This window comes from Plectropomus leopardus, chromosome 4 (genome assembly GCF_026936395.1).
Source record: "Plectropomus leopardus strain MGB_pleo_1.0 chromosome 4, ASM2693639v1, whole genome shotgun sequence".
Taxonomy (NCBI): domain Eukaryota; kingdom Metazoa; phylum Chordata; class Actinopteri; order Perciformes; family Serranidae; genus Plectropomus; species Plectropomus leopardus.
In genome coordinates this window covers 27,117,106-27,134,447 of record NC_142179.1, presented here as the reverse complement: position 1 = coordinate 27,134,447, position 17,342 = coordinate 27,117,106, and the positions used below count along the sequence as shown (strand labels likewise).

The 17,342-nt window shown below is 38.9% G+C and overlaps 1 protein-coding gene across 1 annotated transcript; it reads right to left on the bottom strand.

Annotated features, from left to right (window-relative positions):
* Positions 1-3,989: 3,989 nt before the first annotated feature.
* Positions 3,990-15,833, bottom strand: tmc1 (transmembrane channel-like 1). Its single transcript, XM_088076977.1, has 20 exons — positions 15,734-15,833; positions 13,611-13,634; positions 12,704-13,184; positions 12,403-12,591; positions 11,793-11,883; positions 11,603-11,684; positions 10,739-10,845; positions 10,490-10,588; positions 10,200-10,342; positions 9,943-10,087; positions 9,661-9,855; positions 8,899-9,078; positions 8,663-8,815; positions 7,833-7,961; positions 7,588-7,655; positions 7,241-7,480; positions 7,039-7,164; positions 6,838-6,916; positions 6,127-6,262; positions 3,990-5,530 (listed from the first exon to the last, which is right to left on the bottom strand). The coding sequence occupies exons 1-20, from the start codon at positions 15,768-15,770 to the stop codon at positions 5,304-5,306; spliced, it is 2,931 nt and encodes a 976-aa protein (XP_087933103.1). The 5' UTR covers positions 15,771-15,833; the 3' UTR covers positions 3,990-5,303.
* Between the last annotated feature and the right edge of the window lie 1,509 nt (positions 15,834-17,342).

The window sequence follows — 17,342 nt, the reverse complement described above, 5'->3', positions numbered from 1 at the left end:
ACAGGTGTTCGTCTGTTTTGGCTGTTCAAAGAGCGGGCTCCTTGACGACCGTCAAAGACAACAAAGTCCATTAGATGATAATCAGGAGCTCAGGGAGAAAACAGAATAAGACAATAGACTTGTCAGTCAAAATGCTAATTGATATCTGACTGGAGCAACAAGAGATCAGATACAGTCCATCTGCTTTAATCCTCAAATTTACTCAAATTGGATGTCTAACAACTTGCATCTTTGTCATATGTGTGTGATTATACAAGGAAACAGCGTCGACACCAAGAAAGTTGTGACCCAGAAAGGAGACACCAGAGTAAATGTAACCATAAAGGTCAGACCACATTAAAGTTAAATGAAAGCTTAAGTAAACCCGAGTGAAAAGTGAAACAAGTCAGTAAATACTGTACAGAGTGTAGGTGTTGGAGTACAGTGCAAACTGAATACACAAAAATTTCTCCAGCGAATCTGTAACTTCACTAACAGTGCTGTCCATCAAAGGAAAGGTTCACATTTTTCAAGCCTGTGCTAAAATAAAACTATCGAGCCCATATGTGCATTGAAAGAGTAATTGTTTACACTTTGCACTGTAGCTCAACTAAGAAAAGTACACTGTGAATTTGGAAAATGCCCATTTAATTTGGTTTTCATGAAGCTTGGGTGTATACTGGGCCAAGAAGGAACCCATTATGTTTTTTCGGCCGGATACACAAATGAGTTTTCACTTTTGTTGAACTTATAATACACATCTAGGTTGGGATTTCCTGCACACAGCTCTTACCTCGGACATCACAAGCAAACATAGAGATAGCTTAGTCAAATGACAGCTATCAGTGTGGTGCTAGCAATGACAACAATTGTGACAGAGCTAACAGTGTTCATGTAGGTCAGCTCACACTCACCGGGGCGCCTGGCGGGTGGTTGTAGGCTTCTGCAATGACATCGTCCTGCCATCATGGGTCAGGTCTGAGTTATCAGCAGTATGAGCACTAGAGTGGCAGAGTGGCAGCATTGGGTAGCCAATTGGGACATGAACACAAATGGAGGGGTGGGGACTCATGTGCACTAACCTGCAAAACAAAAAACAGAGAAGCTCAGATTATAACACACACAGAGGTATCATGACCTCTTTCTTAGCTCAAGACACTATTGCTTCACTATATCTTCAGATAGCAAATAGATGTTTTTTGCTATGTTAATGTACTGAATGCCCTATGTTGCACTTTCAATATTGTGAGAAGAGACACTTGGCTTTGGCAGAGGTCTGTGCTTTACGTTTAATTCCAATTATTTTAGGACAGACCTAAAAAAAAGTAAAATTGCACTTTTATTGTTAAGAGTTTGTGATGGCACAGAGGCAATACAAAAATGAAATAGAGGTGAGGACTGAGGGATAAACAATGTTGCCAACCACTATATGTTTCAACCACTAAGATGCAGCTACTACTTGTGTCATTATGGTCAAATGTCAGATCTGACCTTTTGAATAATACAGGAGGAAACAGGAGATGCCAGGAAGCAGCTAACACAGAGAGCAACACAGTTCAGGGGCTTATATGAAAGCTGGCCTGGAGGCTTTAAAGGCAAGCTAAGCCCTCGTGGTTGGACCTTTTCATGTCTTCCTCATTCAGCTCCTCCTTTCGCTCCTCCCCCTGACTGGCCCCTCCACTTCCTGCAAGCATTCAGTACTCCTCTCCATCCCTCATTCTCACTATAGGTTCTTATAGGTTTACAGAGTTTTTTTCCTAGCATCCATTAACTAAAAAATGTCTAACTTTCCAAGTTCACATGCAGTGACAACCTTTACTTTCCAAAGCAAAACTGGACACCAGCTGAGCGGTCAAATCAGTGTGTCTCGCTCTTTCCTTAGTGAATAAGAGATGCCAATCATGGTAAAGCAGATATCCGTTAATGTGCAACCCATCATGGCTCAGTTTTCTGCCACACTGTACCAGCATAGAGGAAGACTGGGACGGAGCCAAAACACAGAGAGGGTGAGACGGCAGGCATCAAGGGGTTGGTATTACCTGGATGAATTAGAGTGAAGCAGATTATGAGTTTCCAGTATACAGAAGATGGAGGCTTCACTCAGTCTTCATTAAATAATGTGATTGACAATTCCTGGCCGGCAATGAAAGAATAAAGCATAGGGACTTACTCCATGCTCTCGTTCTCAAATAACTGCAGAATGAATACTTAATGCTTACTGACCATGAATTGATCATGAGCATCATTGGAAGTGGATTTGATTGGCACTGTAATTCAATGTCAGTGGCACTATGAGCTTGCTGACTTGTTGTCTTAAATGATTTAGAGACAGCACTTATTCCTTAATGATGACCTTAACATAGCTCAGGTCTTAAATTTCAAATGAACAACACTGAACGCCTGTTAATATATAGAATTTCAAGTTCAACTAATGAGACAACACCTTTACTTTTACATTTGATGGACAGATTTGAATGTTTAGCCAGATCAGATTTTTGTTTTCCATTGTTGTCCAAAAAACATACCCTGACACTCTTTAAGCATTCACTCAGTGCATCATATTTATTTTTCAAAGCTGAAAAACACATTTAAGTTGTGTGGACATCCAGCCAGAGATGAGTAAGGGATCTATTTAAGCCCAGCTAGCTAGGTTAAATGGCATCCATGTCTAATGAATAGTTTAATGCTTTGGCCCAGTCACAGGTCCTGGGACAACGGCGCTCAGTGTGAAAGGCCAAGAGAAAATATATGTCTGTGGGTTTTATTAAAAAGATTTTAATTTCGAATATTACTAATATGTTAGGAAACTGAAAAGTTAACAACACATTAAAGCATGATTATTGCATGTAATGTCATCTCATATGTCTTAAAAGGCCAAAAATTAATTCATTAATGCAATTTAAAAAAAAACAAAAAGCAACATCTCCATATTTACCTCTCTCATTTCTAAAATTTGTCATGTCTAGAACTACTGCCTCGCAGTTATTTCTCTCCGCCAACCAGTCAAGCTGCAGTTACACTTCACATCCACACATGTCCTGAGTCATATGTAGCCATAACAGTGCCCTGACCTACTTGGGTCCCCAAGCAAAATTCTCAAAAGGGGCCCTCCAACCTGACCTGTTCAATGATGGAATATAACTAACTGCATTTATGCCAAGCACTGTAGTCAAGTACAATTTGTGAAACCTGTACTTTACTTTAGTAATTCTATTTTATGTATGCTTCTACTCCACTGCAACCAAGAGACAAATATTGTACCTTGTACTTCACAACATTATTTGACAGCTTTAGTTACTAGTTACCTTACAGATTACATTTTTTATCTTTTATGGAATGGCAAAAAAATCTATTTTTTAGCTACACAAAATATCTTTAAAAATGCTCTTGAACTGGCTGAAAAATACATTGTCACAAAGTTATAATGTGAAAAGTTTTGTTTTTAGAGATACTGTACATCTTTCTCACAGGACAGCTACATAACAAATATATGATGAACTTGTTTCATATTATGCATTAGTGTAGATTGAACTACCTAGCAGTATACAAAGTAAGCTTGCTGAGCTCAACCTTAAACATCTGCAGCAGTAAACATAAATAATATAAACCTGAAAACATCCGATATAATAAGGGCCACTTTCATGGACAGTGCCTCCTTTTACCTTAGGTACTTCAAGTTGTTGAAGCTGTTGACGGGTAATAAAACAATATTAATTTTAATGTAATCTGTATCAAACGTAATAAATGGTTATATGTCACTGTCAGGCCCTGATGCAAAGTAGATGCTCTGTCCATCCCAGCTAACGTTAGCAAGACAAAGGACAGAGAGGTTCACTAACTCTACAAACTGGCATAGCCTACTTAACTTACTGAACATTTATTATCACATATCACACAAGTTTACCTCTGTTAACCATTACTGCCAGCACAGGGAGGATTTGTTTACCTTCAGGGTCGAAGTAACTGTGGGTAATAACCAGCAGCTGCAGAGAAATGGACAGAAGCTCCACTTGGTCTTGAGAAGCATTTATTAACTGAAATTGACCATTTTTACTGGCGAACATCCGCTTCTCCGCTCTGCTCCGTGCACTCCGATGCATTCACTGACACTCGTATAACCCGCTTGCTTGTTGTTGTGTTTTTCTCTTCTTGTGATCAGAAAGAAAGTGACGCTTCATGCCATTATCTGTTAGCAGTAAACACCTGACCTCGGCCTATGCAGCTTGTATAGTGTGCACATTGGGGGGTTTCTACAATGCTTCAAAAGTGGATATTTCTGCAAAGGAGCAACAAATTCTAAAACACGGATCCTTCACATACACCTTCAACCCAGCAGCACAGAAGAGCTCTACACTCACCAGTTCAGTAAATCATATGTTTCCCCTTATGTTCCTGACTTAGGATGTTGAGTAATGGCCAGAAAAGTGTTTTTTTTAGAACAATATAATGTCAAAGTGAAGCTGACCTTTGACCTTTTGGATTTAAAATATCAGCACATCATCATTTTATCCGTTTAGACATATGTGTGAAATGTTGTCGTAATTAGCAATTGAATTTGAGTGATGGCCAGGAGCATGTTTTGTGAGTTCACAGTGACCATGACCTTCATATTAATCAGTCCAGTCTTAGTCTAAGTGGACATTTGTGCTGAATTTGAGGAAACTCCCTCAAGGCATTTTTGTGATATCAGGTTCACCCGAATGAGATAGATGCCAGTTCAAAGTGACCTTTGACCTTTGACCACCAAGTTTTAATGAGTTCATCCTTGAGTCCAAGTGAATGTTTGTGCCAAATCTGAAGCAATTTCCTCATAGTGTTTTTGAGATGTTGCATTTACAAGAATGTGACATACAGACGGACAACCTGAACACATAATGCACTCCAGCCACAGAAGCACTGGCACAGAGGCATAAAAATAATTGCCTTAGAGTGATGCGTTGCGGTGATATGAAAGACTGGGCAAAATATGGAGACTTCTGTATTGTAAAGATGAAAGGAAATCTACACACCTGTCTGTAGCCAGAGTAGCATAAAAACACCAATAGTATCCTTGGTTTGTATAATAATTCTAAACTTATTCAACTTTAAATTGACTTAACACTTTAATGCAGATTTTATTTATTAATTTGCTGATCAGTGGTTTCAGAAAATACTGAACTGTACTGCTGCATTGAAAGAACATTGAATTTTGCTCTTGTTAATTTTATTTAGTAAACAAAAAAAAACTACTTAATTGAAATAGTCACAGCTTCTTTTTATCATAGATACACAGTAAAGCAATAAAGTGCTTTTGTGAGTGAACTTTGCTAACATGCTGTTTTACTTCAGTGTCTCTGCAGACTCGGCACCCTGTACATCCTGGGTTCACCTTGCCGAGGGAAACCGGGCAGATACCCAGGAGACCCGTGGTTACCGTGGTGATAGGTCCTGGGGACAGGGGCTCTGGTGGCTGAAAGTTTGCGTTCTTGGTCTCTAACTGGAGGAGAAGAGTGGCGTCCATTCTTGCCATGATACTGCCTCTGACTACTACTGCTGCATTCTTCTTCCTCATCTGAAGGAGACAATAGGACAAGTGAAATGTATCATTTATTAACTGTATCCTGTACTGTATACTGCTGTAGCATCACTATGGTAACTCATGTAAAAGTCGCTAAAGCATTTTCTCAGACAAGTTAACACTAATAAAGTTAGTTAACATTAGTAGCAGATAGGCCAATGGCAGAATGTGATATACCTGGATAAACAATAAAATATATGTCAAAAAACATAATAATTAAATGACCTGGTGAATGTGAAATATAAGAATAAAGTAAGTTAAGTTTGAATTTATTTTTATCCACTGATTTGTTGTGAATCGTAAAAAGTTCTTGCCTTTCTTTACCAATTGAATGGAGGTTCAGGGAAAAGTATAATATATTCTTATATTCTTCTTTTTATTCACTATTGTAATTTTTCAACTATTTATTTGGTTATATTATTAACTTGTCTAATAAACCTTTACTACATTTTGTCACTCTTAGGCTTCCATAGTTTAAGACCCTAAGTACATTTTGTGATGAAAATTTAACAGATTTCTGTTTGTTTGTTGTTGTTTACTCTTTCTTTTTATCCGATGATTAAAAAAAAACTCTGTTTCAAAAGTCTGACCTTCTTGGTCTTGTGGAGAAGTGGTGTTGTTCTTTTGTTGCTCTGCAGCCTGGGATGCAGCGTTTCTGGCCTCCTCTAGATCCATTTGTGCCTTCAAGGCTGCTCGTTTGTTCTTCTTCTTGTTCTCCTCATTTTGCTTAAGAAAGACAGCAAGCAATTAATATCAGACTGACTGTAAAGAAAACTCATTTCACTCCAAGCACAGTGCCCAAACACAGAATTTTAGAAATTACTGTTAAGTTTAGAAATGCAGAATAAGACATACAGAAATGCACTAAATTCTCATATGACTGTAATTCAGCTGGGTTTTTTTGACAAGCAATACAATGACAGTGCTTAAATGATGTAGGCAGTAACTCTGCTGCTCTCTGCTGGAGTGATGATACTAACACACTACTGTGCTCACAGACTGACACCACAGTGGCCTCAGGTGGTCTGTCTCTCGGTGCATCTAAAGACTTCTGGGAAGTTTCTCAGCTGCTAAAAGGCGTTGAAAAGCAGATGTAAAAATTCATTTTTCCCCCCATGTTTAGAAAATAGATTTACATTGTGACATACTGTAATGTCACATCATTCCTGGACAAAATTTCCTCAACTTTCTACCCTCATCACTCGACTATTTACAAGTGCAAACTTTATTCATCCCAGTGTATCTAAAAGCACACAAAAGGTAGTCCTACCCCTAGATAAGAAAATCTAATGTGAGGTTACCGTTTGAAGTTTTTTCTTCAGTTCCACATTTGCTTCTTTGTAGCTTTTGGATGTGGATTGCAAGTAATAAATGGCCAGTCTGAAAGATAATGTAATATATTTTTACAATCAAAAAAACTTTGACTTTACAAATAGAAGGAAATGATGTCAACACTAAAATATGTACAAAAGAGTATGTATTCATGCAGACTGTTGACTCACACCATAAGCAATATGAAGGGCAGCACCAGTCCAGGGTTAGAGGCATAACTGAACACTTTACTAAACCAGGCAGGAAAGTCTGACTCCAAAGTCTCCTGGATCACATCAAACATACGTTTTTTCCCACTAAAGAGAAGAGATTGTGACAAGAAGTCAAGTCATCAAATTGCAAATGCCAGATTCCTTGAAGAAGCATAATTACCTGAAGGGCCCGCAGTCAAAGGAAGGGGGGATGGTGACGATGGTGTAGATGGCAGGCAGAGTGGACAGGAAGAGGATAACCAGCAACATAGCCATGTAGAAGTTGTTGGAGCCAGAGGCCTTGAAGACCCTTTCCTGCGGAACATTGCAGCACATCACGGCCCAACACTGCAGGTACATGGACACATGGAGCCGGAGGACGTTCAGGGCTGGCAGGCAGGGGGCATAGAAAGCACCCATCCTGCAGGAAAAAAATGTGTCAAAACACTGAGTGGAAGACACACTAAAAGTCTTCATCGCCTTCTGAAATTTCTGAATTTCTGAAAAAAAACAGGGTTGTTTTCTCACCATATCATCCCTTGATTGAAGATCAGGCCCAGTACGTTCCCACTGACATCAAACTCAGAGTAGGACGGCTTTCACAAATAAAAAGAAAAAGACAAAAATAACTCTGCTGCTATGACTCATATTTTTTATAACCAACATTTATATTCACCTCCAGACAAAGGTGAATATGCAATCAGAAATAAATTATACACTCTGCTGAATTTCAGAGGCACAGTCACTGTAATCAGGCAGAGCAGATGACTCACAAATCCGGCCTCAAGGTCCCAACACCAGCAGTAGTTGAGAAAACGAACAAGCACGGCTCTCAGGAAGTCGCCGATCAGCAGCGTGATGTAGGTTGTCATGGTGTCAGATATGATCAGACGGACAAACTCCTGCAAAGGAAGCAGTCGAATAATGTTTTCCTGTCTTGATGATAGTGATGTCATCTAACATTAACAAATGTTTTTCTAAATTTCTGCTTTATCACTGAGGATATGTGTTAATACTTAACATGTATGTGAATGTTAGTTTACCGTGCTTATATTATATTATATTCTCTGTATAAAATGTAACTATACTGTATGTCCAACTCATATAGAATACAATGAATTTTATTTTGAATGCAAACCTTAATCGCATAAACTTTGTATTTCTTTCACTTTTTGTTGGTGCGATCAGAACACATTTCTATTTCCATTAGAAATCATCCCTGAATTCAGTTTTGTTGATAGCGTGTTAAGCTAATGTAATCCATATATGGTGACCCAAAGTTGTCAGTATTAAAAAAATAAATTGACATAATCCAAAAATAAGTAAAAGATGGCTCTATTAAAAAAACAGCTGTCCACTCATCAATACCAAATCAACAGCCAATTCTATAACTGCCACATTTGTGAAATAAACACATGTAAACATAACTGTTTACTTTTTTACTTTCAAAAAGGTTGTTTTTTTTTTAATTTTCAGAACTTCAAGGACAATGTCCTTTATTTGTAATTAATATTGGTCACTTGGGATACCCAAAACTTCATGCTGTAAATATGATTACATCATACAGTTACATAATATTTTAAACACACACACTCACACTGACCTGGCCCACCATGGTCTCCCAGCAGGGCCCTCTGGGCACGTCAGCAGGCTGAATAGTGATGGGTGGAGCCGTGCTGTTTTCTGACACTGTACCATTATAAAGACTGGCTTCCCACGTGGTTATATTAAATTTGACTATCTTTTCCTCTTCCCTCTGCAGCACATGTACACACCACAGGTTAATCATATTGTAAAATTATAAAATATCTCACATGTCTGCAGCGCTCTAGTTCTCACTTTGAGGTTGATCTCGTCCATGAGTGCAATGATGAAGGTGTAGAGATTTCCCAAAAACAGGGCAAAGATGCGGCCCAGCTGCCACTGCAGGGCGACACGAGGGTGGTAGTTCTCCAGGGCGCTGATGACATCAAACAGCATGGGGCAGAACATCCCCAGTAGTGACATGACCATGTTCACCTGAGAAACACAAAGGCCTAGACTAATGAAAGTTCATATAACATGTAAGAACACTAAGGATTCACTGCACAGATGTTTTTAGTGAGCGCAGTCTATTTGTCATTTATGCAAACCTAATATGTAATGAGAGTACTGGTAGTAAAACTTAATGTCTCTCTGGATAGTCCTGTACTGTGTATACTATCATTTCAGCAACCAGCAACCTAGAGGTGACCAGCATTAAGCTCTCATCTGAGAGTGAAAAAACTTGTCAATTTCATAGATTTCGGTGGAGGGAGAGTTGTAAAAACTAGCTGCATCTGCTCTAAAATCAAACTCTAAACAGATTTTGGTGAATTCAAACCCAAAAGTGACAAAAGCATATACCGTATACAGTATGTGTACCAAAAATGCTTGATTTTTGAGTGTCCAGTTAGAGAGTTAGAGTTAGTATAAACTGATGTGCGCTTTTTCTGTCCAGCACTGCCAAAGAGGCCAAATTCTTAAAATGAAAGTGTGGTATTAATGCTTTAAAAGCATACACCACACTGCTTTGTATACTTGTATCGCTGTGTCTCTTTGTCTCACATCTGCTTTTGCTACCTCATTTCTTTCCCACCAGGTGTGATTCTCCAGTCCATCAAGGGCAAACTTCTGTGAGCGGCGCACTACAAAGTAGATGAGGTATCCACTTCCCGCCAAGCAGCACAAGACCAGGAAGTTGGCCAGCACACGCAGAAAACGAGTCAGGTGGATGTTGTCATCTTTTCGGCTTTCCTGCTCCTCTAAAATTGCCTCCTGTAGAGGAAGAAGAAGGTATATACAGGATGTATACGAATGTGATATAAAGGGTATGAGTCAGCATACTGGATCAGCTGCATTGACCTTGAAACTGGTGGTGATGGAGGCAAACTTATTGTCTGCAGTTTCAGGGTTTCCTATCAGGTAGTCCCAGCTGGTGAACATTTTCCAGCTGAAATTAAAGCTGTTATCATCTCCAACCCCTGTCTCATTTGCATTACGGGCCATCCTTAAATCAGAAACAATCACAGATAGTACGCAGTATAGCATTAAACACAAAAGACACACAGTATAGAATTATGCCTAAATTAATGAAATGCATGCAGTCATAATAAACTTACGTTCTTATGACCACCATGTAGCTATATGCCACTGTTCCCACACCAACCAGAAAGTATGACAGAGGCATACGGAACTTGAGCCAGCCAATGGCACGCTGGTTGTTGTAGTAACCATAGAAGAGGACTGAATACTGAGCATAACCCTGCAGATTTTAGATGAGGTGATGTGAAGCAAAACAATGCATCATTCATTTTTACATGTAATCTGAGTCACAGACTTATGTAACAAAACAACAAAAGGCTATTTCAAGAGCTTGAGGTGAGTGTGATATTGCATATTATTAACTGACTCCAAAGTCCCATAAGACAGCAAAGTCCATGGCACTGCTCTCCTCCGCCCTGGGGACGGTCTTTCTTGGGATGCTGCCGTAGGGTCGCCCCATTAATGCCTGTTAGAAATAAGCAGGGAAGCAAGGAGGATTACTGGGGTAAAAAAAACATGAAAAACAACATAACATTGCACATAAGAGCAAAACTACAGATACAACATCAAGAAATTATTACTTGTTATGATAAAAAAAAAAGGTCACATAGAGTACCTCTGGCACCATGACCAGGCCAAATGTAAGACAAAACAAGATCATGTTGATGCCATACATCCACCTCAGGAAGATGAAGTAAGAGGCAACTGAGGAGCCAAAATGACCTGAGAGGCAGGGGGAATAAATACAAGGATTGAGTGTAATGACTTTCTAAAAGCAGAGGATGTGAAGAACTAAATGTTAGGCCTGTAAGACATACAGTATGAGCTGTGTGAGTCATCTTGTGCTGTCTCTTTAAATGAGCAGTATTGAGGATTTAGTGGCATCTAGCAGTGAGGGTTGCAGATTGCAACCAGCTGAAGCTTCCCCCTCGTGCCAAGCCTAAATTCATGGTTAGAAAGCCTTCAGCACTCATTGCTCAGGAGGTTTTTACTGGGTCGAATTATCCACATAGGTCTCTTCCTCTCCTAAACAACTGGAACCAGTGATTTAAACCGCTGTAATTTACAAAATAAAGCCATTTTACATTAAAAATATGTTTTATTCTGACATTGTTTGGCTCATTGGAGGGGCTGCTAACTTCAGTGCTGCGGAAGTATAATGCAAATGGACCTAGCTAGTGTTTACTTTGTCTATTCCAGGCTATAAACATGGCATTGCAACAAGGCGGACCTCATGGACAAACACCCACTCTCTACATAGATATTAACAGCTCATACTAAAGTAACGAAAACACAATCATTCTTATTTTCCGGTGATTAAGAATTAAAGAAAACATACCTGGAATATTTAATTCCATTTCTGCCAACATATTCGCCTCAATCCTACACACTGGACCTTCAAAATCTTTGAAGTGTCAAATATAACATGAAGTTTAAGACTATGATGAAAAAATATATATGGAAAATAAATTAAACTTACTTTCAATCTCTTTGATTTTCATCTCCCATGGAATACAAGCTGTTTTGAAGTTTTCAAAGTCCCGTTGAAACTTCATGCATTTCTACAAAAGCAATGTATTTACATAACAATGTATGAAATGTTCAGTATAATTACATTGATAATTACATTAATAGATACTAATATTCAGTCAGGTTGTCCTTTTTTTTACCTTGGTCATCATGACTTTGTAGGCATAGAGTTTCCTGCCTTTCCCTTTCCCCAAAGCTCCCTCATATTTCTCCACAAACTCCTGAGACTCCCTACAAGGAAGAAGACAATTTGATTCAAGGTGAATCACAGGCCACATGTTTCATTAAAGCTGATTCTGAGAACTCACTCTGATGGTTTCAGGATCCTAATTTTGATAAGGGACTGTGTTTTATTTATTTATTTTTTATTTATATTTAGGGGGATTATCTTAAGCCTCCCCAAAGCTGCAAATGTTTTTCCTTGGGCCTCCCTGTGACTGAAGGAAATCTGAATGATCCTTCCTCCACTATAAATAACCACATTTATGTATATTCGCACCAAATGTAGGTATGGAACCGATGCAACACCCAAACAGCACAGAGGGAGTTATTACCAAAACAAAAGCTGTGTGTGAACTTCAGCATAATATGGATGCACGACAGAAGCACACATCACAGATTGCAGACAGCTGTCACAAGCAAAATGTGATTATAATGACTGTTTTTCTGAATAAACCATAACATGCACAACATTGGCAGAACAGAATAAGTTACAACTTATTAAACTAATAACATTGTGAGTTAATTTACCGTAAAGTCACAAGTTTCTTTTTCATTGGCCAGGGTTTTCCCCTGAGACCTTGGATCAGTTTCTTTCTCTCATCCACAGCCTCCTTCAGCTTCTCCAGCTCCTCTGGTGACAGAGACTCTGGCCTCACCTCCGTCTCCTCGTTGTCTTCTTCTTCACTGTCATCTTCTTCACTCGTCTCCTGCTCTGAACTGAGGCATAGAAGAGTTCAATGACCTTGCACCTTTCATTCTTCCGAATGGGAAGCTCACAACAGTTTTCCTCAGTAGTAAGGTGCAGATAAGTTGAATTTGTAATACTTACCTTGTTTCAACTACTTTTTTGTGCTTTTTCTTCTTCACCTCTGATGCTCTGTCCTTCACTGCATGTTTACCACCATCATCATCTCTCTCTTCTTTTTTGGCACTTCCGTGTTTCTTTTTTCCCTTGGCATTCCTTTCTTCACCTTCACCCTCCTCGTCCTTCTCCTCCTCCAGTTTTCTTGTTTTTTCATTTTTGACATTCTTCCTGGTTTTTGCCGTCTTATCGCTTTTTATTTTTGGCTCCTCCTCCTCGTTTCTCTCTCTTCCTCTTGCTTCTTGATCACGCCTTGCTCTCTTTCTCCTGCCCTTTTCTCTTTTCTCAGGCCTGGCCTCTGATTCCTCTTCCCCTTCTTCAGCTCTGGATGATCTTTTCCTCCTCCCATTTCCTCTTTTCTTTTTCTCTCTTTCACAATCCCTTCTTTTTCCTCTGTGTTTTTCCCTCTCATGTTCCTCTTGACAAGTGGAAACTTCATCCTCTTCACCTGTAGTAAAATCGAAGATGCTGTGTTCATTCAGTGTTGCAATAAACCGTAACATGCTGCAGAAATGATTTCCACTCATTTAAATCACTGACACCTTGATGGTGTCACGCTCTTTCTCTCTGTGGTGCTATAAATCCATAATCACCTAATTATTTTACACCATTGTGAAACTTGCCATTGTTCTCTGCTCAGTTTTTCTTGGAGACACAGGTTATGATAAAGTGGTGGTGAACATATACAGTAATATGGGACTAGGTATTATGGAGAAAATAAACTGCAGCAGATGAGCAGGCGGAGCAGCAAAACCAGACATGTATATGGTGACAGCTGAGAGTTTGAGATATCAAACAACTGATCAAAAACAGCTCCTACAGAACTCCAGTAAAATAATAAACATGACAGTGATTCATGAAAAAGTACACTCACCTTCAAATTCCAGTCCAATATCAACTGTGGGAAAGAGATAATGACACATTAAAAAAAGTTTTGAAAACTCATCATTTTTGAGGTTGATTTCTGTTAAAGGGATGACTTCAGTATTTTTACTTTAACCTTGTTCTCCCATGTTTTTGTGTCTAACTGATTAATGGGAACAACACATTTTGAAATTGGTCCAGCTGCAGCTGACAACAGCAAAACAGGCTGCAATGTAATCACCAAAATGCACCTAATGTCTGATAGAAGTGCTTGTTTTTGCCACTGACAGACTCAGATTGTTATTCTAAATGTCTGACAGTGACATAATTATGGGAAGGATATGGGAAGAGATACACCTCTTGAGACAAAAATCAGGAGAGCCAAACTCACCAGACTGTTTTTAAATAAAAAGTAATTTTATAGTGTATATTTCCAACATATTTTCACATTTAACTGCACAAATTAAGGGTTTATTTCAACCAAACCAGATCTGGAGATTTTTGAAACAGTGGAAAGATAAACCAAGGCTGTTTGGGGGATTTTTCTGGTTCAACAAAAAGGATCTTCCTCTTTAACAAAAAGGTTTATCTCTGTGGGAAGCATTTCTATTATATTGTCACTTATAATAAACTGAGTACGTCAGTTGCAAAAACAATGTGAACAGTGTGGTTACATTGCAGTCACAGCCCTCTTGCTCAATACTGGACCAATTAAAAAAATTATTGTTCCCTTAGTCACTTAAATCAGACACAACGAAATTGTTAACATTATTTAATTCTTACGCTTGAACTTCAAATTTAATCAAGCATAGTTTTACCAAGTGGTGCCTTGTGATTGACATGGGGAGTTTTCATACTATTAATCACAGTTTTCATCGTCTGAACATTCTTCAAATTAAAAAGAAATACAGGAGCCTTTTGGAGAATTTTATCCAAATGTAATGCATGGTGGAAAGAATTTGCTGATAAGATAACTGTGTTTTTGAAACAACTGAATTTGATGACGCACACAAATGATGAGTAGGACATTTGGTTGTGTTTGCAAAATTAAGAGCTGCGAAAGTTATCACTACATAGTTCATGTGACCTAGAACTGAAAAACTTGTCTAATTAGGTTTAGATATAACCGGTAATGAGATTTCACAGTGCAGAGGAGTCTGTAATGAAGTAAACATGAAACATTTTCAAAGGCCAAAAGTTTATATTGCAAAGTCTGATCAACTTGTAACACTTGTAATGCCAAAAAATACAAGATGTATTTTCACAGTGTTGTAGCAAAGTGTCCATCCTTTTCTTTTCGTATCTATCTGGTACCTCATATGACCTCAGCTTTAGAAATCCAGCCAGTTCTTTTTTATGTCTTCAATGTGACACTGACCCCTTTCACTGATGGAGTTAAGCCTACCTTATTGTGTGCCTGATGGCACTATTGTCCTGCAGTGAAGAGGGGGTGAAGAGGAAAACAAAGAAGACCACTGACAAATTGAACTGATATTTATGTAGTCAGCCCTTTGATGTGTGTCCTTAGTGTAACCGGAGTGGCCAGCACACGGGTCATTACGGCCGTGTGCAGCAGAGGGGCACAAAAGAGACAAACAATGGCCTAATGAAGGGAGACGGGGTGGCTAAGCCCACAAGGACGGGGAGACAGCCGAGGGCTAGAGGCCAGCTCCCAAATATGCAGCTGAGTGAGAAGGATGCAAGAAAGTAGTGGATAAAGGTAGTCAATACTCAGCCTTTTATTTATGATTAAAACCAGAAATCCAGTGTAAACAGCTGTACTGTTCTAACGGATCTGTTCTATGCATAATGATGAACTTACAGCCCTGTTAAACTCAATAAATGTGGATGTTTTTGTCCAAAAGTAGGTTCAAATCAATTATTGTGACTATATCATAAACACACAACAAACACTCAGACCAAAGGGGCTTGCTTTGCTTAAATAATCAATAAATAAAAAGTTGACATAAATAATGATTGACAATAACTTACAGCAGATTATGGCAAATAAATATATACGATTTTTGTATCGTAATTTGGTTGTACTGTTCGCTATTAATAAAACACTCAAAAGTGCAATTATGTAAAAGCTAGAATGGCAGTTTGGTAGTGTAAATATTAAGATGGTCTTACTGTCATTCTCAGAGGTGATCAGACTGTTTCGAGGCATCGTCCTCTCGTCGTCCTCCTGTAACCCCTAAAACACTCGGCCCATCATCCAGCGCACTCTCAACCTAAGGGTGGTGGAAATGAAGCTGCAGTTTTCAGTGGTCTCTCTCCTTCTGCATCTTTACAGGGAAGGATCCTGCTTATCCAAGCCCACACACTGCCATGGGAATGATGTGTTTGTGTGTGCGTTTGTGTGTGTGTGTGTGTGTGTGTGTGTGTGTGTGTGTGTGTGTGATGAGGGGCTAGTACATGATGGGTAACTCGCATGAGAAGTTTACTTTTTCCTCACCACCCATCGACCCGAAACAAGGACAATGACGGCATGGAAACCCTAGAGCCACGCAATTTCACTAGTGATCAATTATTCAAAACAGTTATGACTGCCTTTATGCTGCCGTGTGTGTGTTTGTGTGTGTGTGAATGTTTATGAGTGGTGAGTCTGAAAAGAGTAAAACATGATGATTTAATGCGAGCAGCAGGAATAAGTGAGGGTCATGACAGTTTGTTTTCACTGTATCATCATGTGTATCTTAGGGTTAACATGACTCAGCTATTCGGGTTCACTGAAGATTAATGTTCAAAAATCACATTCACCTTGTGCAGCTAACCATCCTCCTTTGTATTCCTGCACACTGATCCCAATGAGAGGCAACATTCATTTGTGTGATGCACCCGTAAAGAAGTAAATAAAATGGGACCCTGATTTGGATCCCTGGCCAATTATTTATAGAAATGCACTTTTCATTTTTCTTTTTTTGCCCTTAAATATGTGTCTTTCATGTTTGTGTAGAAATAAATATTGCACTAATCAGTCTTTTAACTTGGCTCTTATTCACAAAGTAGTAATTATGTATCAGTTGTGCAGATTTTTCTGGTTACAAAGCCATTCCTTTGCCTTCATGTTATGAAACTAAAATATAGGCCAAAGCTGACATTTCACAGCATGTGAAGTTTTGATCCTGACTTGCAAAGAACATGAAATGGGTCACAGATATTGCCTCTGTCTTGTGTGTATGGGTAGGATAAGTTCATCCATCTGACGTGTGTGCGCTTGCATAATAATTTTGTGGTGCGGTGCAGCATGATTATGTTCTGCAGTCTCATTTAACAACTTTTTTAACTTTAACTCTATTTGTATAGTACTTATTAAAACACACAGTTAGTTAGTTAGGTGCTTCACATAAATCAAGTGCACAAGTCAAAACCCATGTTAGCAACCATCTGTTTTTAACACACATAACATAAACGTTCAAAGTGAGGTACTTGTTGCTGTATTTTATGTCATAAAACAAAGCATGAAAGTCTCTTAAGCTTGTGTTGAACACAGACCGTAGTTCAGGCTTCTAAAAACCCATTCAAAAAATTTACTTTGAGACGAGGGAACCGGATATGCTAAAATGCTGACAGATTTCCAGGTTTTAGAACTCATTACTGGGGTTCTCTATTACTTGAACACTTCTAATGGAGATGAATGGAAACAACCAATCAAGCAGAACAAAGCTGTCAGTCATGTCAGTCACTGCTAGTTAATTGGGGTCTCACTGTCAAACTAGACAGCACTGATCAAGTATTA

Coding starts and splice junctions, on each gene's coding strand:
- tmc1 (XM_088076977.1), bottom strand. CDS start 15,770: ATGCCTCGAAACAGTCTGATCACCTCTGAGAATGACA. Junction 10,343..10,489: donor CTGTCTTATGGGACTTTGGA/GTCAGTTAATAA, acceptor TAAAATCTGCAG/GGTTATGCTCAGTATTCAGT. Junction 6,263..6,837: donor TGAAGAAAAAACTTCAAACG/GTAACCTCACAT, acceptor GTCTTTCTTAAG/CAAAATGAGGAGAACAAGAA.